This window comes from Aquarana catesbeiana, linkage group LG05, assembly GCF_042186555.1.
Source record: "Aquarana catesbeiana isolate 2022-GZ linkage group LG05, ASM4218655v1, whole genome shotgun sequence".
Classification (NCBI taxonomy): domain Eukaryota; kingdom Metazoa; phylum Chordata; class Amphibia; order Anura; family Ranidae; genus Aquarana; species Aquarana catesbeiana.
Window position 1 is genome coordinate 289,290,779 of NC_133328.1, and position 22,627 is coordinate 289,313,405.

Below are 22,627 nucleotides of genomic sequence, written 5' to 3' on the forward strand. Positions count from 1 at the left end.
TGCAGCTGAGATTACGTGTTGTGTTGTTTGCTATTTTTGCATGTTTAGAAGGTGGTCCGGGTGAGGGTTGAGAGCATATTGGGATTGTTGTTGTAGTGTGCCCAGGATGTGCTCGACCACTTCAGTGTGTAGGATGACTTGAATCTGCAGCTGTTGGATAATATTTCGAGGGATGCTGGCATGAGCACTGTACTATATATGTATTGGTTGACATGTCATCCGCCAGCCTCTGTGTTCTTAAGGTTATATGTGGCCCACCCGATAACACCACTAATAAACGCACTCATTAGACATAGAGGGGATGTGTATTCAAAGTCTGAGGGAACTCCACAGTGTTTGACACCTCAGATCATGCCCTAAATCACACTATATATGCTTTCAAGCATGCCTCTGACCCCCATACTGAGATGGCTAGGCTACTTTCACAGCTTGCCCTTGCAGGATTCTCTGAAGGTGCCCAACGGGTCCTTAAGCAGACAGCCACTAGCCTGGGAAACAGCACGTACATTTGTTGTGGAAGAACATGCCATCAATGGATTCTGAGTGATCCAAAGGGATGGTGTTACTTGGCCTCATTGTTTCCGATAATGGGAATTTTCGGGGACAATGAGGAACGTCACTTCCTCAAGGCTAGTGTTCATCCTAAATGCCCCCTCAAACACCGTTATGCTAGGTCATTGTTTTTGGAAAAGGACATGACCTGGGCATGGTTCCCCTCGGGAACCTAAGGGGGTATTGACATGATGAAAAGGCTAATTACTTAGGAACCCCCTGGATAATATGGAATGGTTTGGTTTCAATGGAGTGTTTTCCTGGATCAGGGATATTGCTGTGTGTATTGTAGTGACTTTGCTCCTGGCATTATTTCAGTGTGCGTGCTTTGAGTTTGTTATGTGTGTATCACAATGCAGATAAGCCAGTCACCTTCGTGTCTGAAAGAGGGGATTGTAGTGACTCCATATTTATATAAGATTAACTTGGGTTAATCTGCTAGTTAGTTTAAGTTCTGTATTCTCAGACTGTGACAGACTAACAGTTTTTGCAAGGCACACATATAAGAAAATATAGCTTACAGCAGCATCTTTGCTCTGTACCTTTCTATATAAAGCTTTTGGGGTGTAGAGCAGTCTGGGACATTTTCCTGTGTAAAGGGGAACACCAAGGGCATGACTATGAGCCATGGAAGCAGATGGCATGGTTACTATAGTTGCTGTGTCATGTTTAAGGGGTTGGGCATTTGAGTATAAATGATATGAAATGTACACCCCTGTATTAAATCACTTCCATGCAATGATTGGTTAATAACGTATATAAAAATTGTATACCCGCCCAAAATTAAATCAGATAGCTTCTTGGTGAAGACAAAAAAGATGAGAGAGAGTCTATGTTCAAAGCTATCTCCTCAGTACTGAGAGGGTCTTGTGAGTGCGGTAATTGCTGTTATACCTAGCTGGTCTTGTCAGATATACAGAAATACCATTTGATTCCACTTCAATGGTTAAATCCTCTTTGAGGTTTATTCATTTCATTTTTCGTGGTGCCCTGTTATGGAAAGAGGTCATGGGACTGTTTCCCCGGAATGTTTTTTCCTTGGTTCCTATTCCAGTAATACCCATGACAACGGTGGCAATTCATTGTCACCAGGACAAATAGGATGAATTTGGGGATACAATAAAACCGGTTCTAATCCTTCCCTACACTATGAAAGATGTAAAGAAGATCAACAGCTGCCATTTTAACAAGTATCAGTAACCAATCCTATGTAATACATTGTCAGATATTACAAAAATCTAATACTCTTCTCATTTCATTTTTAAGTGCAAATTTAACAAACTGAACATACTGTATGCTGCTAGCATGGATCGCTATATTCATCTGCAAGTTGTCTTACTATTAGTCAAGCTCCATCCAGTGTTTGATTGGAGCAGACAACTTATTGTAATTGTTTTGCTAAAACATTGAGCCTCATGCATTAAACAGTTGTGCCTACAACATATCAATTCATCTTTGCACTGGGTTCATTAACAAGCAAATCTGGTTGTAACAAACTATAACATGAAGCTCGGTTTTAAATATAAAAATCTTTATTACGGTTCTCTTCACCATATTATTTGTTCATGAAGGAACACAAGGAAAGTCTTTTCTTAGATAAACCTCTCAAAATAAAAAAAACAACAGAATCAAACTTTACACGTACACAGAGAATATATCTAAAATGTTTTAAAGGCAAATCAATATTCCGAATGCATCTATCCATCAATACTTTTACAAAACAATACTTATCTTCAAGTTCCTTTAGCTGATTGTACATGTTTTTGTATGTCCAATAATTCAAGAGACAGAAATACATTTAACATTCATCAAGTAAGAGATGTTAAGAAATTGTGTAAATGCCCCTTTTTACTTGTTTCCTTTTCATCTTGGCTAAGAAGCATTTTTAATCTGGAAAATTGAAATTTGCCCTTCTTTGCAGACTTCGCTATTGTGGCAGGTGAAGAATGAGCAGAAACACATGACCTACAAAGACAACAATGCAGATATAACTAACAGGTTTTTTTTTTATGACAGTATAAAACAAAAAACATACACAACTTCATGTAAAACAGAAATACCAATTCATGGAATAAGGTTTTTTTTTTTGCGTTTTTTTTTTTCCCCAACAAGACAGTGCATTGTTTTCAGACAGCCAACTTCGACTTGTGAGAAAGAGCTTCATTATCATCACATTAAAATTGCATACAATACTATTGTATTTGCAATAGTGCATATAATGCATTACTTACAGAATACCATATTTCTTTGTGACAGTGGTGAAAGGCCTTTTTTTCAGTGCTGACAGACAGGCTATTTTAAAAACAGAATCCACTGTGTAAACTCTTTTGTGACAAATGCTTCTACCTACCCCATAACACTTACTCTATAGTTTCAACTGAATCACACATGTAAAACTCAAGTGTACAGTCTTGAAATGATTCTGTGCTGTGTCGAACCAACTCCCATGTGCATGCATGAAAGTTATGTCATCTGAGCCCAGCCTATCAAGAGGCTGAAGACACCAAACTTGCAAGCTAAAAAGATGAAGGTGGCAGTTACAGAGGAGAGCACCAACACTACAGTGCTGTAAGGCATCGCTTTGCTATGTATTGTACCACAATTTGCAAATTTGCAGTACATATTTACACATTATGGCAAAAACCTCCCGGGGGTCCAATATTTAGAATTTAGTCTGGCAGCTTGCTTCCCCTTTAACCGCTTGCCGACCCGCCACAGTACGTTTACTGTGGCAGGTCGGCTAGTACGGGCACCATCACGTACCTGTACATCACAACTTTCTCCCAGGTCAGCGCGTGCGCCCAGAAGCTTGAGCTGCGGCACAAGCCAATCAGTGGGTCCGGGCCAATAATTTATGGCCGGCACCCGCTGATTGGCTGAGCGAATGACAGAAGAGAGCCCTGTGTTGGTAAACAACACAGGGCTCTCTACAGACAGCAGCGATGTGCAGGTTTTTTTCTCTCTGAAAAGCAGCGAGTAAAAACTGGCACATTGCTTAGTAAAAACAGCACACACTACCAACTGTTAGGTACACAGTTAACCCTTTGATCGCCCTATATGTTAAACCCCTACCCAGCCAGTGTCATTAATACAGTGAAAGTGTATATTATTAGTACTGATCACTGTATTCGTGTCACTGGAGATGTCAATGGCAGTTAGTCAGTTCCCACAAAAAGTTGCCACAAAGTGTCAGTTAGTATAAGATTGCCCACTGCACTATAAGTTGCTGATCATCGCCATTACTGATCATCGCCATTACTAGCATAAAAAAAAAATTCCAGTATCTATACCACAGTTTGTAGATGCTATAACTTTCACACAAACCAATCAATACACACTTATTATATTTTTCTTAGCCAAAGATATGTAGCAGAATGAATTTTGACCTTAATTCTTGAAGAACTTTGATTTTTTGGGTGGATAGGTTTTATAGCAGAAAGTAGAAAATATTGTACAAAAATATTGTTTTTTTGTTGGTTTTATTTAAAATTTTCAGTCTTTTTTTCATTTGTATCTAAAAAAACAAAACAAAAAAAAAACAAAAAAAAACTGGTGATCAAATACCACCAAAAGAAAGCTATTTGTGTGAAAAATAAAAAATAAAAGAAGGAGGAAATAAACTTCGTTTGGGTACAGATTTGCAGTTGTGAATAGCAGAAAATGGCCTGGTCATGAAGGGGGTAAAACCATCCAGAGCTCAAGTGGTTAAGTAACAGACACCTTTCCCTTGTAGCCGTAAAACCATCATTAATTTCACACACAAAAGCAACATCATGCTGTATCTGACAATCTATTATAAAATAAAATTGGATGACAATATTAACATACTTGCCTACCGGATATCAAAATTCTCAGTTTCTATAATGTACACTGCATTCAAATGATAAATTGGCAGTGCTTTCATGCTCAAAAGATTTATAATGTTATGCATGCTAGCAATGGGTCCTAACCAATAACTAAAAAGCACAGTAGTGGCTTACAACGCATGCAACCAAGATTATACTATACCTGGGTGTTAGTACTGGGCTTTTGCTTTTCGAGCTGAGCTTCTCTTCGCTGTAAGAGAGGTTCACCTTCCTATTCGATCCAGGTGTCCTCAGGTCAGGAGACCCAAAATTCCTCTTTGTTTTAGGTGTACCTGGACCATTAGCAAGACCATTTCTGCTTTCCCCAGGATATTTGGAAACCATTTTACACGTGTTGCATGTAACCACCTGGAAAAGGGAATCAAATTTGATATCCACATAAACAATCATAGCTACTAGAAAGTTATACAAGAAGAATAACAGGAAAGAAATTTGCTCCATACATAATAAAAACAATAATACTATTCTAGAGTTAAAATGGGCAATTAGACAGCTGAACAAATGCGACAGTGAGAAAACCGGCTATGAAAAACAAAACCCTCAAACTATTTAAAAGACATTGTCACACTGTCATATTCTGTTTGCATCAACTGGTGCACACATGCTGCATCCAACACACATGTTCAAAAGGAATAGAGAATAAAAAAACCCACTGCCGAAGTAAAAGCTGCCATCCTGTATAGAAAGGAAACTAGGGAAAAAACTTGTTCAGAAAGCAAAATCAAGTGGCACTGAGACACAGAGATCAGTGTATTTATACAGCTCTGGTGATGCAAATCCATCATCAATAATAACTGAGGGGATGCCTGGTAGTTCCTCTAAAATCATTACTGCTACCACTCTAAGTTGTAAAATCAAATATGTCATTATATTTATGTCCCTGCAAAATAAAGAAGTATTTGGCAGGAACAGCAACACATTAGTGACCTTATAAGTTTATGGCAAGGCAAAAAAAAAACCTAAACATTACATACACATTTCCACATGTTTTATCTCCAAGTCTGCATATACACAAAAATACTTGTTGATCCTTGTTGAGCACTTGGCTCCTAAATTCCTATTATGGGCTAACATTAAAAAGCCTTTTCTAATGCCCCGTACACACGGTCAGACACTGATCGGACATTCCAATAACAAAATCCTAGGATTTTTTCAGACGGATGTTGGCTCAAACTTGTCTTGCATACACACGGTCACACAAAGTTGTCGGAAAATCCGATCGTTCTAAACGCGGTGACGTAAAACACGTACGTCGGGACTATAAACGGGGCAGTAGCCAATAGCTTCCATCTCTTTATTTATTCTGAGCATGCGTGGCACTTTGTGCGTCGGATTTGTGTACACACAATCGAAAATTCCGATAACAGATTTTGTTGTCGGAAAATTTTATAGCCTGCTCTCAAACTTTGTGCGTTGGAAAATCCGATCGAAAATGTGTGATGGAGCCTACACACAGTCGGAATTTCCGACAACAAGGTCCTATCACACATTTTCCGTTGGAAAATCCGACCGTGTGTACGGGGCATAAGACTTGTCTTTTGCTAAACTACAAAATGCCTCCCGCTCTCCTTTTCTCTACAACATAGGAGAGTAATTGTTCTGTATTTCAGGATACGAAGTAGGAGCACTGATTAGACTGTTAAAATTAAATTTAACTTAAAAAAAAAAAAAAAAGAAGGACTCCAGGAACTGCAGCACTTTCAAAACATTGCTGGCTTATAAATTATTAATGCCAACAAAGTGTACGCCACCTCATGCACTTCTCCCATTTACATTTTTACTGAGCACTTGAGTATAGCCATCGCTAAACTTCAGGTGCTCTGACACTAGAAACATTTGCAGCCACTCTGCCCACCCCTCCTCTCGCCCAATTATGTATTATATGAACCTAAAAGTATTCAGTGAATGGATGGCAGAGGGGAGAGCAGGGCAGAGCAGGTGTTGTCACTCAGGGAGCCAGGATCATAGCAACAGATATAGTGCCAGCGCTCCATAAAAGAGAAGTCCATACAGTGACATGACCTAACCCCTTGAAAACCCAGTACATTTTTAAATTAAAAAGTTCTGCCATCTCCTGGAGTTCTTCAAGATAACACAGGACGACTGCACAAAACACAGGACAGCTCTGAATTTCTTACAGATATAACCAAATGCTTTTAGGGCCAGTTCACACCATAGAAACAGTCCGGATGCGTTCCAGATGCTTTTCTGCATGCGCGTTTTTGATGCGTTCCAGTGCGTTTTTGATGCAGTCCAGTGCATTTTTTCCCCCTCTTTTACCTTAAACCTAAATAGGGACAGGTGTGTTCTAGTGCATTTTTGGTGCTTTTTAGTGTTCCAGTACAGTCCAGGAAAAATGCAGCATTTTCTACTTTTTTTTCTGGAACCGCAAGCACTGGTGTGAACAATGCCATTAAAGACCATATAATCTACTTTCCATGTAGGAAAAAAAAAAAAAAGTTCCACTTCAGAGTTTACATACACCACTTTTACCTACAGGTAAGCCTATAATAAGGCTTACCTGTAGGTACCTTGAATATCTCCTAAACTTGCACAGTTTAGCAGGAATTCAGTATATGTGCTGCTGCCGACGTCATTGGCTCATGCGCACTGAAGAAATGGGTGCCATTTCTTCAGTAGCTGTGCCATGACCAGCGGCTCCCACGCGCAGTGACGTCATCGCAAAAGTAACTCCGGTGGAAGATGTCTGCACTGTATTCAAAGGGCCGATGCCAATCCAGGGCATCAATCTAAGGTAAGTACTTCATAATGAGCTAGTATGATGCATAATAGCTCATTATGCCTTTGTCTTGCAGGGTTTGTTTTTTTTCCAGAGGTTTACAACCTCTAAGCATTTTTAAAAACTTTATGACTGCCAAGGAAGTACATGGCAATTAAGGTGTTAAAACAAACTTATGATTGCTTAGCAGCTTGCTTTAGCTCTGACAGCTTTGCTATTTTAGCAGAAGCGATCTAGGCAACTGTAAAGTCATCCAATCACTTCTACTGACTGACCTAGTAGTGCCCCCCCTCCATCTCTGGGCTTACCTTTTCTGCTCTATAAGCCTGGGACTATGGAACAGAAGCACTCAGCTCTGAGCACCTCTAATTTCAGCAGTTTACTGCCCCAGTAGCACCAACCAAAAACAAAAATAAATTAAAAGCATGATTCCTCAAAATCTTAAACCATAAACGTCACCAGGTGAAATTGGGGGGAAAAAAAACGCCTAAAAAAAGAAAACCAGTGCAGCCACCACATCTAATGTTTTGAAGGCTGCAAAACCAATCATTTTTGGTTTTGGGTTTAAAGTGGTTGTAAAGGCAAAAGGTTTTTTATCTTAATGCATTCTATGCATCAAGAAAAAAAAAACGTGTGCAGCAGCTGCCCTCCAGCACCCCCTAATATTTACCTGTGCCCCATCTCTCTCCAGGGATGTTCACGAGTACCTTGGCCGTTCGAAAATCTCCTGACTGGCTGAGACAGCAGCGGCGCCATTGGCTACTGCTGCTGTCAAAGTCAGTCAGCCAATCAGGAGAGAGAGTGGGACAGGACAGACCGGTCCTCTGTGTCTGAATAGACACACAAAGCTGTGACTCGGCTTGGGTGCCCCCATAGCAAGCGGTTTGCTGTGAGGGCACTTGACAGTAGGAAGGGGCCAAGAGCACAGAAAAGGGACCCGAGAAGAGGAGGATCCAAGCTGCTCTGTGCAAATCCACTGCAACAGAGCAGGTAAGTATAACATCTTTGTTATTTTTAGAGAAAAAAAAAAAAAAAACAAGACTTTACAAATTACTTTAATACTTGATTCATGCCCAAACACCCACTGTTGAAAATTTGCTTATTTTGTCTTGGATATTGTCTAACAGAAAGGATTACCTTCCTTACTTTGCAGTCCTGCAGTCTTCCATCCTGCTGGTTCTGAGTGTGGGAACCAGTTCCCTAAAGCCACTCTTCTTGATGATGTTACAAAACCAACAATAACATGGGGGGTATATTATCAACCTGTAATACCTGAAAGGTCCTCAACCCTCCAAATTAATATTGACAAAAAATAAAAAATAAAATAGGGTATTTATGGATCACCCACAGGTATAACAACTTACATATACATAAAATAAAAAATATATTTATTGTAACATTAAAATGTCATAAGAGAACATGAAACTGTCTGAATAATATGAATAAAAGATGTGTAATTTTTATCACCTATTGAGCCTACGCGTTTCACAGATAGTCCGCTTCTTAAGGACTCTACTTCGAAGATAACAAGTATGTAATAATTCAAAGTTTGAATTTCAATCTATGTATGGCCGGCTTAAGTCAGAGCAGTTTCTTGCTGCTGCATCTGCAAACTAACTGGGGCATATCCATGCAGTCACTGCAAAGAAACCTTTGCAAGTATACACTCATTTTTATTACACATTTTTATTACCAGAAATTCTGCAATAAAATGTGTGTAAAACGTAGTTACACTTTAACCACTTGCTTACTGGGCACTTAAACCCCCCCTCCTGTTAAGACCAATTTTCAGCTTTCAGCGCTGTCGCACTTTGAATGACAATTGCGCGGTCATACAATACTGTACCCAAATGAAATTTTTATATTTTTTTTCCCACAAAGAGAGCTTTCTTTTGGTGGTATTTGCTCCCCTCTGCGGTTTTTATTTCATTTCTTGTTAAAAAAAAAAAAATGTAAAAAGCCAGAATTTTAAACATTTTTTAAAAAATATTTTGGTGTAAAATTTAAAACAGGTAATTTTTCTCCTTCATTGATGTACGCTGATGAGGCGACACTGATGGGTGGCAATAATGGGCACTGATGAGTGGCAATAATGGGCACTGATTGGCACCACTGGTGGGCATTGATAGGTGGCACTCATGGGCACTGGCAGGTGGCACTGGTGTGCACAGATGAGGCATAACTGCCTCTTCCTCTTCGGGACCGATGTCCCTTGCAGATGAGCCGGTGAGCGGCTTTTTTTCCTCCTCACTGGCAGGAAAAAAAATTACCATGCTTTTGTTTACATCATGTGATTAGCTGTCATTGGCTGACAGCTGATCACATGGTAAGGGGCCGGGAATGGCCCCTTACTCGGATCGGTGATCACCCGAGTCTCAGTGACTCGGTGATCACAGCGCGCCCCGCGGCGTGCGCGCAGAGTGGAGGCCGTCATATGACGGCCTCTCGGAAATCCAGGTCTGCGCTGTGGCTGTCATTCGGCTATAGCGTGGACGGCAAGTGGTTAAATAGACAGGATATACATAGCCCTGAAAAAAGTGGGCTGTCCCTCACTGAAAAATTTGCAATATTAAACCCACCTTGCAACCCTGGGTGCACAAGAGGATCAGTAAGCTCTGACACTATTCATACGTGTTGGAGCTTTGCCTGGCAGAATGGCTCAAGATGAGGCTGTAACACGACGGCAGGAGAGGCTGCTGCATGTTGAGTAAACTTCAGGGGTTGGACAAAAGGATCTGAAAATGATTACCTGGTAGAGGGAGAACAAAACCACCTTCGGGTAGGAGGCGGCTCTAGGCCTCAACTCACATGATCCCATTATCATTTCAGGAGATTCATGCATGAAATGTCCGTCAGGTCAGACATTAAAGGGATATTACACCTAAAACCAAAAATATTGCAGCATACCAATTCTACTCATTAGTTTTTCATTTGTTTTTGGACTTCTTTTCCTCTGATTTCACAAGGTGATCTGACCAAAAACACACCTCCTGCATTAGAGTCCCTCCACTATGGTTAAAGGAGCACAGGGTCACCTATGGACAGCTACATTGTTAATCTGGGGGGGGGGGGGGGGTGTTAGATGTACTAGTAGATTTGAATGCACTAATAGATTGAAGCCAAAGTCCAACTCACACCTTTATAAGCAGGTACAGCATATTTTTTTTCCCATTTGGGATCTGTTTTTACGATTGTTTTTGAATTTTTTTTTAGAAAAAGGTTGGGACAAAAAAATTGCAGAAATTTTTTGAAGAACCCTGGTAAATAAAAAAATAAAAGCTGGTCATTGTAAGCACCCCTGCCAGTGTTAAATGGCTTGTTTTAACCCTCTAACTGCTACATCTGCAAGAGAGCTTGGTCGTTTGAAAAAACACAACAGACTTACTGTCCAGATCACCAGATGAAAAATAGGATTTTTATATCAGCTGAACTGTAAAATCCTTTTCTTGGAGTACATCACGAGACACAGAGCCACAGTAATAACTGTATGGGTTATATTTATATTGTAAAGCACTTCGGAAACTGTTGGCGCTATATAAATCCTGAATAATAATAATAAATAATAATATGGCACCTTCAGGTGATGGACACTGGCACACCCTAAACAGGAAGTTCAATTCCCCATATAACCCCTCCCCTTACCGGGAGTACTTCAGTTTTGTAGCAAAGCAATACATGTGTAACAGGAAAGAGGGAAGGGACCTCTGTGTCCCGTGATGTACTCCAAGAAAAGGATTTTACAGGTAAGCTGTTATAAAAATCCTATTTTCTTTATTGTACATCACAGGACACGGAGCCACAGTAATAACTGTAGGGATGTCCCAGAGCAATGCCACCTGAGGGGAGGGGACACAAGCAAACGTAGGGTGGAATTAGACCTGAGTACCTATACCTATCACTACTGCTGCCTGCAGAACACTGTGCCCAAAGGCGATATCCTCATGCCTTCTTACATCCACCTGATCATAAGCGTGCCCACGGGGTGTGCACAGGCATACCCTAATCCCTGGCCTGTGCTGAGCTCTCATTGGTCCGGCAAGCAAAAACATCCATTTGCTGCCGCTGCGACTTCTATACTTCTGGCCGCGGGCGGCGGCGGAGTGATACACGTATGCACTCCTCCCCCTCCTCTCTCTCCCTTGGAAGAGGGGCGGAGCCTCAGCCTGGATAGCGGCAGACGGGTCACGTGAGCAGTGAGCGCCGTGTCCAGCTGACTCACACCTTCGGCTATTTTTGGCGGCTCAGTTGCGGTTCGTACTGCACAAGCGCTGTGCCTTCGCAGTACAGGGGGGCATTATCTGCCGGGGGACCTTTTTCGGCAGGACACAGGCACTGGTAGCCAGACGCATGAAGAACCAAAACCCTCCCTGTCTGACTTGTATATATATATATATATATATATATATATATATATATACATACATACATACATACATACACACACACCCGTTTTTTTTTTTTAGCTTTCGTTTGAGGTGCACACCCTAATGCAATAGGCTGCGCACGCCTATGCACCTGATCGAATCTGGTGAATGTATGGACTGAAGACCAGGTTGCGGCCATGTCACAGTTAGAAACACGCCCCTAAAACACACTTAACCCCTACACTGCCACCTAGTGATTAACCCCTTCACAGCCAGTGTCATTTACACAGGAATCAGTGCATTTGTATAGCACTGATTGCTGTATAAGTGACAATGGTCCCAAAAAACGTGTGAAAAATGTCCGATGTGTCCGCCATAATGTCACAGTCATAATAAAAATCGCTGATCACAGCCATTTAAAAAAAAAAAAAAAATAATTAAATAAAAATGCCATAAAACTATCCCCTATTTTGTAAACGCTATAACTTTTGCGCAAACCGATCAATAATCGCTTATTGCGATTTTTTTACCAAAAATATGTAGAAGAATACGTATCGACCTAAACGGAGGAAAAAAGTTGTTTTTTATATATATTTTTGGGGGATATTTATTATAGCAAAAAGTAAAAAATAATGCGTTTTTTTCAAAATTGTTGCTCTTTTTTTGTTTATAGCGCAAAAAATAAAAAGCGCAGGGGTGATCAAATACCACCAAAAGAAAGCTCTATTTGTGGGAAAAAAAGGACGTCAATTTTGTTTGGGAGCCACGTCGCACGACTGCGCAATTGTCAGTTAAAGCGACGCAGTGCCGAATCGCAAAAAGTGCTCTGGTCAGGAAGGAGGTAAATTCTTCCGGGGCTGAAGTGGTTAAAGAAGATTTCTCTAGGTTGAGGACCCAACCTAGGTATTCCAGGTAGTTGACTGTGGTGACCATGCTTTGGTCCAAGCGGACTACCGACCGGTCTATTAAGAGCAGGTTGTCCAGGTATGCTATTATTGTTACACCTTGAGTCCTTAATCTGGCCAGAGGAAGGGCCAGAAGTTTTGTTAACACCCGAGATGCAGTAGCTAGACCGAAAAGGCAAGGCTACAAACTGAAAATGAAGTTTTTCTACTTCGAAACGTAGATACTTCTGGTGAGCGGGGAAAATAGGGACATGCAGGTATGCATCCTTGATGTCATTTGATGCCAGAAGTTCTCCTCCTTGTAGGATGGAGACTACTGATTGGATTGATTCCATGCAAAAAGAGCGAATTTTCAGGAACCGGTTTAGATCGTTGAGATCTAGAATGGGTCTGACATCCCCATTTGGTTTTGGTACCGTGAAAAGTTTGAATAAAACCCCAACCACGGGGACCACCATGATCACTTTTTGCGACAAAAGTCGGTCTAACGCTAGAGAGAATTCTTTTTCACTGGATCTTTGGGGACATTTGACCTGAGGAAACGAGGAGACGGGAATTCTCGGAACTCTAGTTTGTAACCTAGAGCTATTGTGGAGGCCACCCATCTGTCCCGAAATCCTTCCTGCCAGACCTTTGAGAACTGCAGAAGTCTTCCCCCCACTCGAGCGAGCGGGGGCGCCCCATCATAAAGGGGCTTTAGTGTTCTGTCTTGTGGGTTTCCTCCCCCAGGACTTCTTTTGTCCCTGGGGTTGACCCTGAGGTTTACCTCTTGAACCTGACGGTGGAGGCCGTCGTGACGGCCTGGTGGCTGATGCCTCTGGCACTGGAGAAAGAGCCCGTTTGAATGAGGGACGTTTACTCTTTTTCTTAACTGGCAAAAGGGTACTTTTCCCACTTGATATTTTTTGGATATATTTGTCCAAATCCTCCCCAAGCTTTTCACCACGGAAAGGAAAATCAGCCAGGAGCTTTTCGCATGGAGCTTCGGCTGACCAACTTTTCAACCATAAGATTCTACACATATGTACCAACCCAAGCGTAAGGCGAGAGGTTTGAAGAATAGAATTTTTGATTGCGTCAATTGCAAAACACAAAGCCGCTGGCAGCTCAGCTAACTCCTGGGCCTGCTGTTCAGGGAACACCTTGAGCACCGGTTTCAAATATTCTTTCAAGGACTGACATACCCCAATTGCCACCACTGCAGGTTGAGCCACTGAACCTGCCAAGGAGAAAATGTTTTTTAACAGTTAGATCCCTAAGCATTTGTACATTGTCAACCGGACAAGTCAAACTTTTATTCACACAGGATATAGCAGTGTCAATTGCTGGTATACTCCACATCTTGGTAAATTTTTCCTCCATAAAAAAAGTGTTGAAAACTTTTTAGGAGAGAAAAAGTGCTTATCTGGGTAATCCCACTCAGAACACATAAGCTTTCTAGTAATGAATGGACAGGAAAGGCACGCAAGGCTTGAGGAGGCTTTAGTGAACCCAAACAGGAAGTTGGCTTTTCAACCGACTCTGTTAAGGGTAGCTTAAAATGTGGAGTGGACCATTTCAGTAAGAAAATGCACCAGCAACTTCTCAGCATGTGAAGCTGAAGAAGGTCCTTCCTCACTTGATCCCTCAGAAGAGGAATAATCAGCCTCTTCACTGTCCCCTGAGGGGGATTCATCTTCCCCCCCTCCCACTGTTCCTCTGTTTGAAGCCCCCGGTGGTGACTATAGGCATGGCAACATTTACCTAAAGGAGCAAACCCACAAGAATTAGAAAAATTCCTTAGGAATCTCCCTTACCTTATCCAGCTGCAGGGTTCTGTGATAACCACTCACGGTGGGCTCCATTAAAAAACCTTCGGGGATTCCACAGCCCTGGGCCTCTAAAGCACCCCGCCAGGAATATGGCTGAAAAAAAACAAATACTGGATCCCGGGGTCCAGCTCTCTAAAAATAGAAGCGTTGCAGGCAAAACCTCGTTTCTTCGGACACGAGGCCTGAATACTATTCAATTCGACCTGGAAAAGACACTTTGAATGGATCCGGTTGCATAGCTTGTCCCAACAAGGAATATTCCAGCGGAGCACAGCACATCTTTACTCGTGACCAACACCTAAGACACTGGCGAAAAAACTGAGGTACTGCCAGTAAGGGAAGGGGTTATATGGGGAATTGAAATTCCTGTTTAGCGTGTGCCAGTGTCCATAGCCTGAAGGTGCCATATAACCCATACAGTTATTACTGTGGCTCTGTGTCCCGTGATGTACGATAAAGAAATATAGGAAAGAAAGCCTAAAAGAGAAAACTAATGCAGCCAGCACATCTAAGAATTGGTAAGCTGCAATATAATAAAATGTTTTCTTTTGGGTTTAATGACCACAAATGGGTACTCCCTTCCTAAGACAGCACATGCGCACGATCCATTCACAGCCGATCACTAAATGTAAACACAGAGCAGTTACTGCCCGTTACCAGCTCTTCTCTCCTCACACCCCATTTCCAGTGTGAGGAGAGAAGAGCCAGGAGCAGTGAGTTACCGATCTGTGTAGTGTCAGTGTCTGTACCAACACCACACAGTAAAGAGAACCTGTCACATCGCCTCCCCCCCACTGCAGCTGTCACCCAACAGTCACCACATAAGTGCCCATAAAAGTGGACCTGTCACCCATCAGTGCCCACAAAAGTGCACCTGCCACCCATCAGTGCCCATAAAAGTGCACCTGTCACCCATCGGTACCCATAAAGTGCACCTGTGATGATCAATGATCGTCATCAGTGACCCATCCGTGACCCTCATCTGTCACCTATCAGTCCCATAAAGTGTATTGGTCACCATCAGAGACTGCCATCAGTGACCCTCACCCATCAGTGACCGTCGCCCATCACCTATCAACTATCAGTGAACGTCACCTGCCACCCATCGCACAGCCCATCAGAAAAATGTCCAAAAGAGTATATACCAGTGAGGAGGCGTTCCAGATCCTCTCCATGACTGTTGAGAGCAGTGAGTTCTCATCAGATTCAAATGCCAATTCTGATTCTGAATTAAATTCAGCATTTGAAACCAATCGATAGTGGATCAGCAAATGAATCAGAGGAAGAATGGATCCCTCCTAAAAGGGCACGGCGTTCTGGAAACCAGGCAGCTACAGCAATATACCCCAGGATCAAATTCCCAGGCCCAGTACCAGAGTTGCCAGCGATAGACCTCAAAACCAAAAGGCCCACTACCAGCGCGGCCACCAGCGATAGACCCCAAGAACAAAGGCCCAGTACCAGGGATGCCGCCAGCGAAAGACCACAAGAAATGCCCAGGCCCAGCGATGCCGCAGCATCACGCCCAAATGCCAGCACAGGAACTTCAAATCCCCCAACTACCAGCACTGGAGTGCCACAATCCCCAAGAGCCAGGGACGCTCTACATTTTCCAGCTGGTCTTCCCAACCCAACATGGCTGCTTTCTGACTCAGGATCAGCAATAATTCCCCCTTTCACCGCACAACCAGGTGTGCAGGCCAATACCCAAAAATTTACAGAAATCGATTGTTTTTATTTATTTTTGCCCGACACTTTGCTGCAATTCATCGTGGACCAGACCAATTTACAGTATCTCACAAAAGTGAGTACACCTCTCACATTTTTGTAAATATTTTATTATATCTTTTCATGTGACAACACTGAAAATATGACGCTTTGCTACAATGTAAAGTAGTGAGTGTACAGCTTGTATAACACTGTAAATTTGATGTTCCCTCAAAATAACTCAACACACAGCCATTAATGTCTAAACCGCTTGCAACAAATGTGAGTACACCCCAAGTGAAAATGTCCAAATTGGGCCCAAAGTGTCAATATTTTGTGTGGCCGCCATTATTTTCAGCACTGCCTTAACCCTCTTGGGCATGGAGTTCAGCAGAGCTTCACAGGTTGCCAATGGAGTCCGCTTCCACTCCTCAATGATGACATCACGGAGCTTGTGGATGTTAGAGACCTTGCGCTCCTCAACCTTCCATTTGAGGATGCCCCACAGATGCTCAACAAGGTTTATGTCTGGAGACATGCTTGGTCAGTCTATCACCTTTGCTCTCAGCTTTTTTAGCAAGGTAGTGGTTGTCTTGGAGGTGTGTTTGCGGTCGTTGTGTTGGAATACTGCCCTGCAGCCCAGTCTCCGAAGGGAGGGGATCATGCTCTGCTTCAGTATGTCACAGTACATGCTGGCATTTTAGGTTCCCTCAATGAACTGTAGCTCCCCAGTGTTGACAGCACTCATTCAGCCCCAGACCATGAAATATATCACTTAGTGTGTAGTGAATCTATATATTTTAAGAGTTTCACTTTTTGACATGAATTACTGAAATAAATTAACTTTATGATATTCAAATTTTTGAGATGCACCTGTATATTCTGCACAGAAGCAAACCATAATGGGAATGCCATAAAAATGCCTAGGTAAACACAGGGGCCAGTGCCCTGGAGAAGACCTAGGGTGCAGAGGAAAGACTGAAGAGCCAAAGCCATAGAGGGACCATGATCTGTAAGCATGCATTCTGTTTAGAGGCCCATGGGTCCCTCTGGGAAGAGAAAGGGGGGGGTAGATCTGATGGATATACTATAAATATCAAACAATGGAATTAATTTCGTTTATATCAGATACATGCTCACCACAAATATTCATCCTGTAAAAATATATTCAAACCCCCCCCAAAATGTAAAGTGCATTCATTACACTCTTTAACCACTTAAGGACCAGAAGGTTTTACCCCCTTAATGACCGGGGCATTTTTTGCACTATGGCACTGCATTATTTTAACCGACTATTGCACGGGTGTGCGACGTAATTGATGTCATTACTTTCCCACAAATAGAGCTTTCTTTTGGTGGTATTTGATCACCTCTGCGGTTTCTATTTTTTGCGCTATAAACAAAAAAAACCCGACAATTTTGAAAAAAAAAAAAACAATATTTTTTACTTTCTGCTAGAATATGTATCCAAAAAAAAAAAAAAGTAAAAAAAAAATATTTTCTTCATCAATTTAGGCAAATATATTTTCTCCTACATATTTTTGGTAAAAAAAAAAAAATCCCAATAAGCGTAGGGTTGCACAGAAAATGCTTTGATGGACTAGTGGATTTTTGCAACATGACCAATTATGTAAGCTGTTAATTAATAAAAACCATACATTGCATTATATTTGAAACCTCCAACTTTCTTTTAAGAATATAACTTTTGTATACATCTCCCCCTAGCCCTGAATAACTCATTCAATAAACAGCAACCATGGTGCGGGTGAATGACGTCAGCCTACTGTGCCTCTGCCACCTAGTAAATGACTCATTCTAGTCATTCAGGGCTGGGGTAGATGTAAACAAAAGTAAGAACCCATACACATTTTATCTCTTACAGACATCAGCGCATGTATGTTGCGATACACTACAGGCCACCTTTTATGCGGGATCTTTCTGCCAGCAAGATCCTGCATAAATTCATACACCCATGTGCATTAGTCTTGTACCAACGGACTCCAGACCCTGGCTGTACTTGAGGCATATTATACGTGTTGAATTGAAACAACAGACGTACAAGGAAGGAGCTGAAATTATATATATATAAAAAAAAAACACACACACACACACACACACACACACACAGTAGATATTTTGCCATGGGTTCTACAAACTGCTGTATCAGGTACAGTTTGAATACAACTTTTCATGCAAAGTCACAATTTCAGAGTGTGCTTGGTTAGTAAAAAAAACAAAGGCTGACAACTGTATGCATGAGTGTTGATCTTTGTGTAGCCCTGCCTGTTCAAAAGAGGCCAATTGTTAGACTGGCTTCTGTCAAACAGTTGTGCTGAAAAAACAGCGGTTGTTCAGCCGCTGCAGCCAAGGGCTGAACAGCGTGTTCTGTTGGGGGTTATAGTCCCCACTGTCAAAATACAATTGTGCAGAGGTGGAGATCCCTGCATCCATATTGTGTAGCGGCGTGGATGCAGGGATTGGGGAGTTTGTTTTTTTTGTTCAGCCCACTGGTTGAACAAAAAAAAAAAAAAAAAAAAAAAAAAAAAAAAAGGAAAAACTCAGTGTGTACCCAGCTTTAGACTAATGCCCTGTACACACAGTCGGACATGGATAGGACATTCCGACAACAAAATCCATGGATTTTTTCCGACAGATGTTGGCTCAAACTTGTCTTGCCTTGTCTTGCATATACACAGTCACACAAAGTTGTCGGAAAACCCGATCGTTCTAAACGCGGTGACGTAAAACACGTACGTCAGGACTATAAACGGGGCAGTGGCCAATAGCTTTCATCTCTTAATTTATTCTGAGCATGCGTGGCACTTTGTGCGTCGGATTTGTGTACACACGATCGGGATTTCCGGCAACGGATTTTGTTGTTGGAAAATTTTATAGCAAGTTCTCAAACTTTGTGTGTCGGAAATTCCGATGGAAAATGTCCTATCACATATTTTCCGTCGGAAAATCCGATCGTGTGTACAGGGCATTAGAATTAAGTCTAATGCACAATTTTAGGGAGAAATAGCCAGCAGTTCAGTTGCTTTTTCTTGCAGTAATGTTGACGGATATGGGGGAAGGAAAAAAGTTATAATAGAAGAAAACACACCAAAGGGAATTTAGTAAGACAGAAGCAAACAAGATTCTGGAGCATTGTGCATGGCAACCAATCATCTTCTATAATTCATTTTCAAAACTTAACTGGACATGCTGAAGATACAAGCTGATTGATTACTATGCACAGTTGCCCCGGATTCTGCTTCAATGTTGAAAAATTCTCGCCATTGAGTTTCCCCTAAACTCGAAGTTATGTACAGCTATGCATGTATAGCTACTCTAATAATCAATTTTCATTACAAATTTCAACAGATTACAATCTCTGGTACTCAGACATCATTTATTGATCTTCCCATGTGCAACTACATAAGGTCGTCACAAGCCAGAACATGCTGTGATGTAACTGAACCTAATGCCATTAGCCAGTGTATTTTTCATTGCGCAACTATGAGAAGGTCAAGCAGCTGACAGACAATATTGACAATATTATAGAGAAGTATTGTATCACCCATTAGCATGAATAGTGATGTTATGAAAGCAAAACTGACCCTTACTTCTAGGCATGAATGACCTTCAAATGTGTAGATTCTACTCAGATGTACAGGAAGCTCCTATTGTCAAGCTGTCAGTTTAATGTAAACTGATCTGATAAGAAGCCACTACTGTGATAACCTTACTGTTCACAGAAAAGAACAACCACTAAATAAAAAAAAAAATGGTACTGCACATACAAAACTCTGAACAGCAAGTTCATGATGTACAAATGCCATGCTAACAAATTTAACAATCTAATCTGACCTGCAGTGTCGCCTGAGAGAAAAGTTGGCCATACAAATTTTAGCTGACTCCTGCTAATTGGGTAGAATTTAAATCATGGCACCATTTCAGTTCGACAAAAAGGGGCTCAAAAAAAAAAAAAAAAAAAAAAAAAAAAATGAAAAAAAAAAAATGTAAAAAAGACAGGTACAAAATGATTGTCCGAACAAACTTGAGTTAGGGTTTGGTAAGGGCAGAGTAAGTGATGGTAGGCTGCGGGGGAGCTAGAAGGGATTCTAAGAACACAAAGGGCAGAGAGCAGCACCATCTAAGTGCAGTATGACCGTAATTTAATGTACTGTATACTGTATATAATTTGTACCACTACACTGACCTATTTGATTCCTACAATGATCACTACAATGACCTACCGGATTCCTACACTGACCACTACACTGACCCCTACACTAACCTACTTGACCACTGCACTGACCTACCCAATTTCTACTTCCTGCACTATTCACACTCCATCTCCCACACCCACACACAGTACCACGTAGATCAGTGGATCCGCCATCCTCTATACCTCTCCATGGCCTCCACCGTCCATCCGATTAGGGCTCTCCCCAGCATCGGGCAGGCAGTATTGTTCAGGAGTCCAGCCACCCAGCTGCTCCTCGGTATCCTCTGCCGGGAGGTCAGCCAACAGCCACTGTACTTCTCCCATCCGCACCGTGCACCGCCCCTCCCCTGTTCTCACACACAGGCTGCACCAGAGCCATCCAGAGGGGCAGGCTGAACCAAAGGAGTCCCGATGTGGGGGGAGTTGTAGGGTGCCGCAGAGAGGAAGCAGAGGTGTAGGGGACGGGGTGAGGCAATAGGCTGCTGCACAGACCCTTGGGACGGCGGAGGAATAATTTTGCACCCAGGGCAAGAGTACCGGCTGCCCCCCCCATGCTACACCACTGGGCGGCGGGGAGGGGAATGCCGTGGACAGATAAAATGTCATTGGTTGTTAAAGACGCAGCGGCCCCGCTCCTTAACAACCAAAAATTGGCAGCATTCTTTTCTTTACATTTCAGTTGTCAGAAGATATCGGTTTCGGTATATTTGCACGAGTACCGATTGCCGTGCAAATGCCTAGTATTGGCACCGGTATTGGTATCCGTGCAACCCTAGTAAAAACCAACATATTGGAAACTGTTTGTTTGGTCATTAATAATTTGTGTTTACATAATACAATTGTGACATTGCTAGAATATCTCTTTGTTGATATTTCTAAAGTAAGATTAATTTCTCTACCTTACATAATAAATCCACATGTCAAATACATAAAATATTATGCCGCGTACATGCGAGTGGAATGTCCGACAGAAAAAGTCTGACGGAAGCTTTTCATCGTATATTCCGATCGTGTGTATGCCTCATCGGACTTCTTTTTTTTTTAGAAAATTCTGACGGACCTAGAAATAGAACATGTTCTAAATATTTCCGACGGGAAAACCGCTCGTCTGTATGCTGTCCCGACAGACCAAAAACGACGCTTGCTCTGAAGCAAGTACGAGACGGAAGCTACTGGCTATTGAACTTCCTTTTTCTAGTCCAGTCGTACGTGTTGTACGTCACCGCGTTCTTGACGGTCGGACTTTGGTTTAACCGTGTGTAGGCAAGACCGATTGAATGGAATTCCGTCGGAGAAACCTTCGGAGTTTATTCTGATAGTAAAACCGGTCGTGTGTACAGGGCATCAGTGCTGGTTCACACCATATGTGTAGCAATTCATTGGTTTATAGCCTATCACTGGAAATCTCCCTCAGTTCCGATAAATCAATTAAAAACAAGAATTAGCTCCATTAACCAGATGGAAAAAATCTCTCACTTATTATACATTTCTATACAATTTTATAATAAAAACTGTGACTCTTGGTTCTCACATGGAGATGTATTGCTCAGAAATGCAAATAGTTAACCACTTGCCACCTGCCATATAGCAGAATGACAGTGGCAAAGTGGTTTCAATATCCTGACTGGGCGTCATATGACGGTCCTCAGGATATTAAGCCGCTGCGCGCCCCCGCATCGCGGGGATCGTTGTTGCGGTGTGTCAGTCTGACACACCGCAACTCCGATCTAGGTAAAGAGTCTCTGACTGAGACTCTTTACCACATGATCAGCTGTGTCCAATCACGGATGATCACGATGTAAATAGGAAAAGCTGGTGATCGGCTCTTCCTCACTCGCGTCTGACAGACGCGAGTATAGGAGAGCCGATTGGCTGCTCTCCTGACAGGGGGGTTCTGTGCTGATTGTTTATCAGCACAGCCCCCCCTCGGATCCATGCCCCCCCTAGACACCCAGAGAAATACTAATCTGTGCCCAGGCAGCTGCCAATCAATGCCCAGGCAGCTGCAAATCAGTGCCCACTCACAATGCCTACGACTGCCAGTGCCACCAGGGATGCCTATCAGTGCCTCATATCAGTGCCACGTATCAATGCCCATCAGTGCCCATCAGTGCCACCCATAAGAACCCATCTTTGCAGCCTTTCAGTGCCCACCAGTGCCACCCATGAGTGCCCAGTGCCGCCTATCAATGCTGCATATCAGTGCCACCCAGTGCCCATCAGTGCCGCATATCAGTGCCACCTCATCGGTGCCGCCTTATCAGTGCCCATCAGTGAAAGAGAAAACTTACTTATTTACAAAATTTTATAACAGAAACAAAAGCAAAACTTATTTTTTTCAAAATTGTTGGTCTTTTTTTATTTGTTTAGCAAAAAATAAAAACCGCAGAGGTGATCAAATATCACCAAAAGAAAGCTCTATTTGTGGGAACAAAATGATAAAAATTTAGTTTGGGTACAGTGATGGAC

At 42.2% G+C, this 22,627-nt stretch overlaps 1 protein-coding gene across 3 annotated transcripts in view; it reads right to left on the minus strand.

The window, feature by feature from the left end:
• Nucleotides 1-2,062: 2,062 nt before the first annotated feature.
• RMP24 (ribonuclease MRP subunit p24) overlaps nt 2,063-22,627 on the minus strand; it is a 31,023-nt gene continuing 10,458 nt past the window's right edge. For 2 of the 3 annotated variants that reach the window (XM_073630776.1, XM_073630777.1), the window contains exons 4-5: nt 4,561-4,766; nt 2,063-2,517 (exon numbers count right to left, since the gene is read on the minus strand). In XM_073630776.1, the coding sequence (XP_073486877.1) occupies nt 2,361-2,517; nt 4,561-4,766 (363 nt within the window). In that variant the 3' untranslated portion in view covers nt 2,063-2,360. The remainder of the gene's footprint in view (nt 2,518-4,560; nt 4,767-22,627) is intronic. The other variant, XR_012244464.1, reaches the window with a different exon arrangement.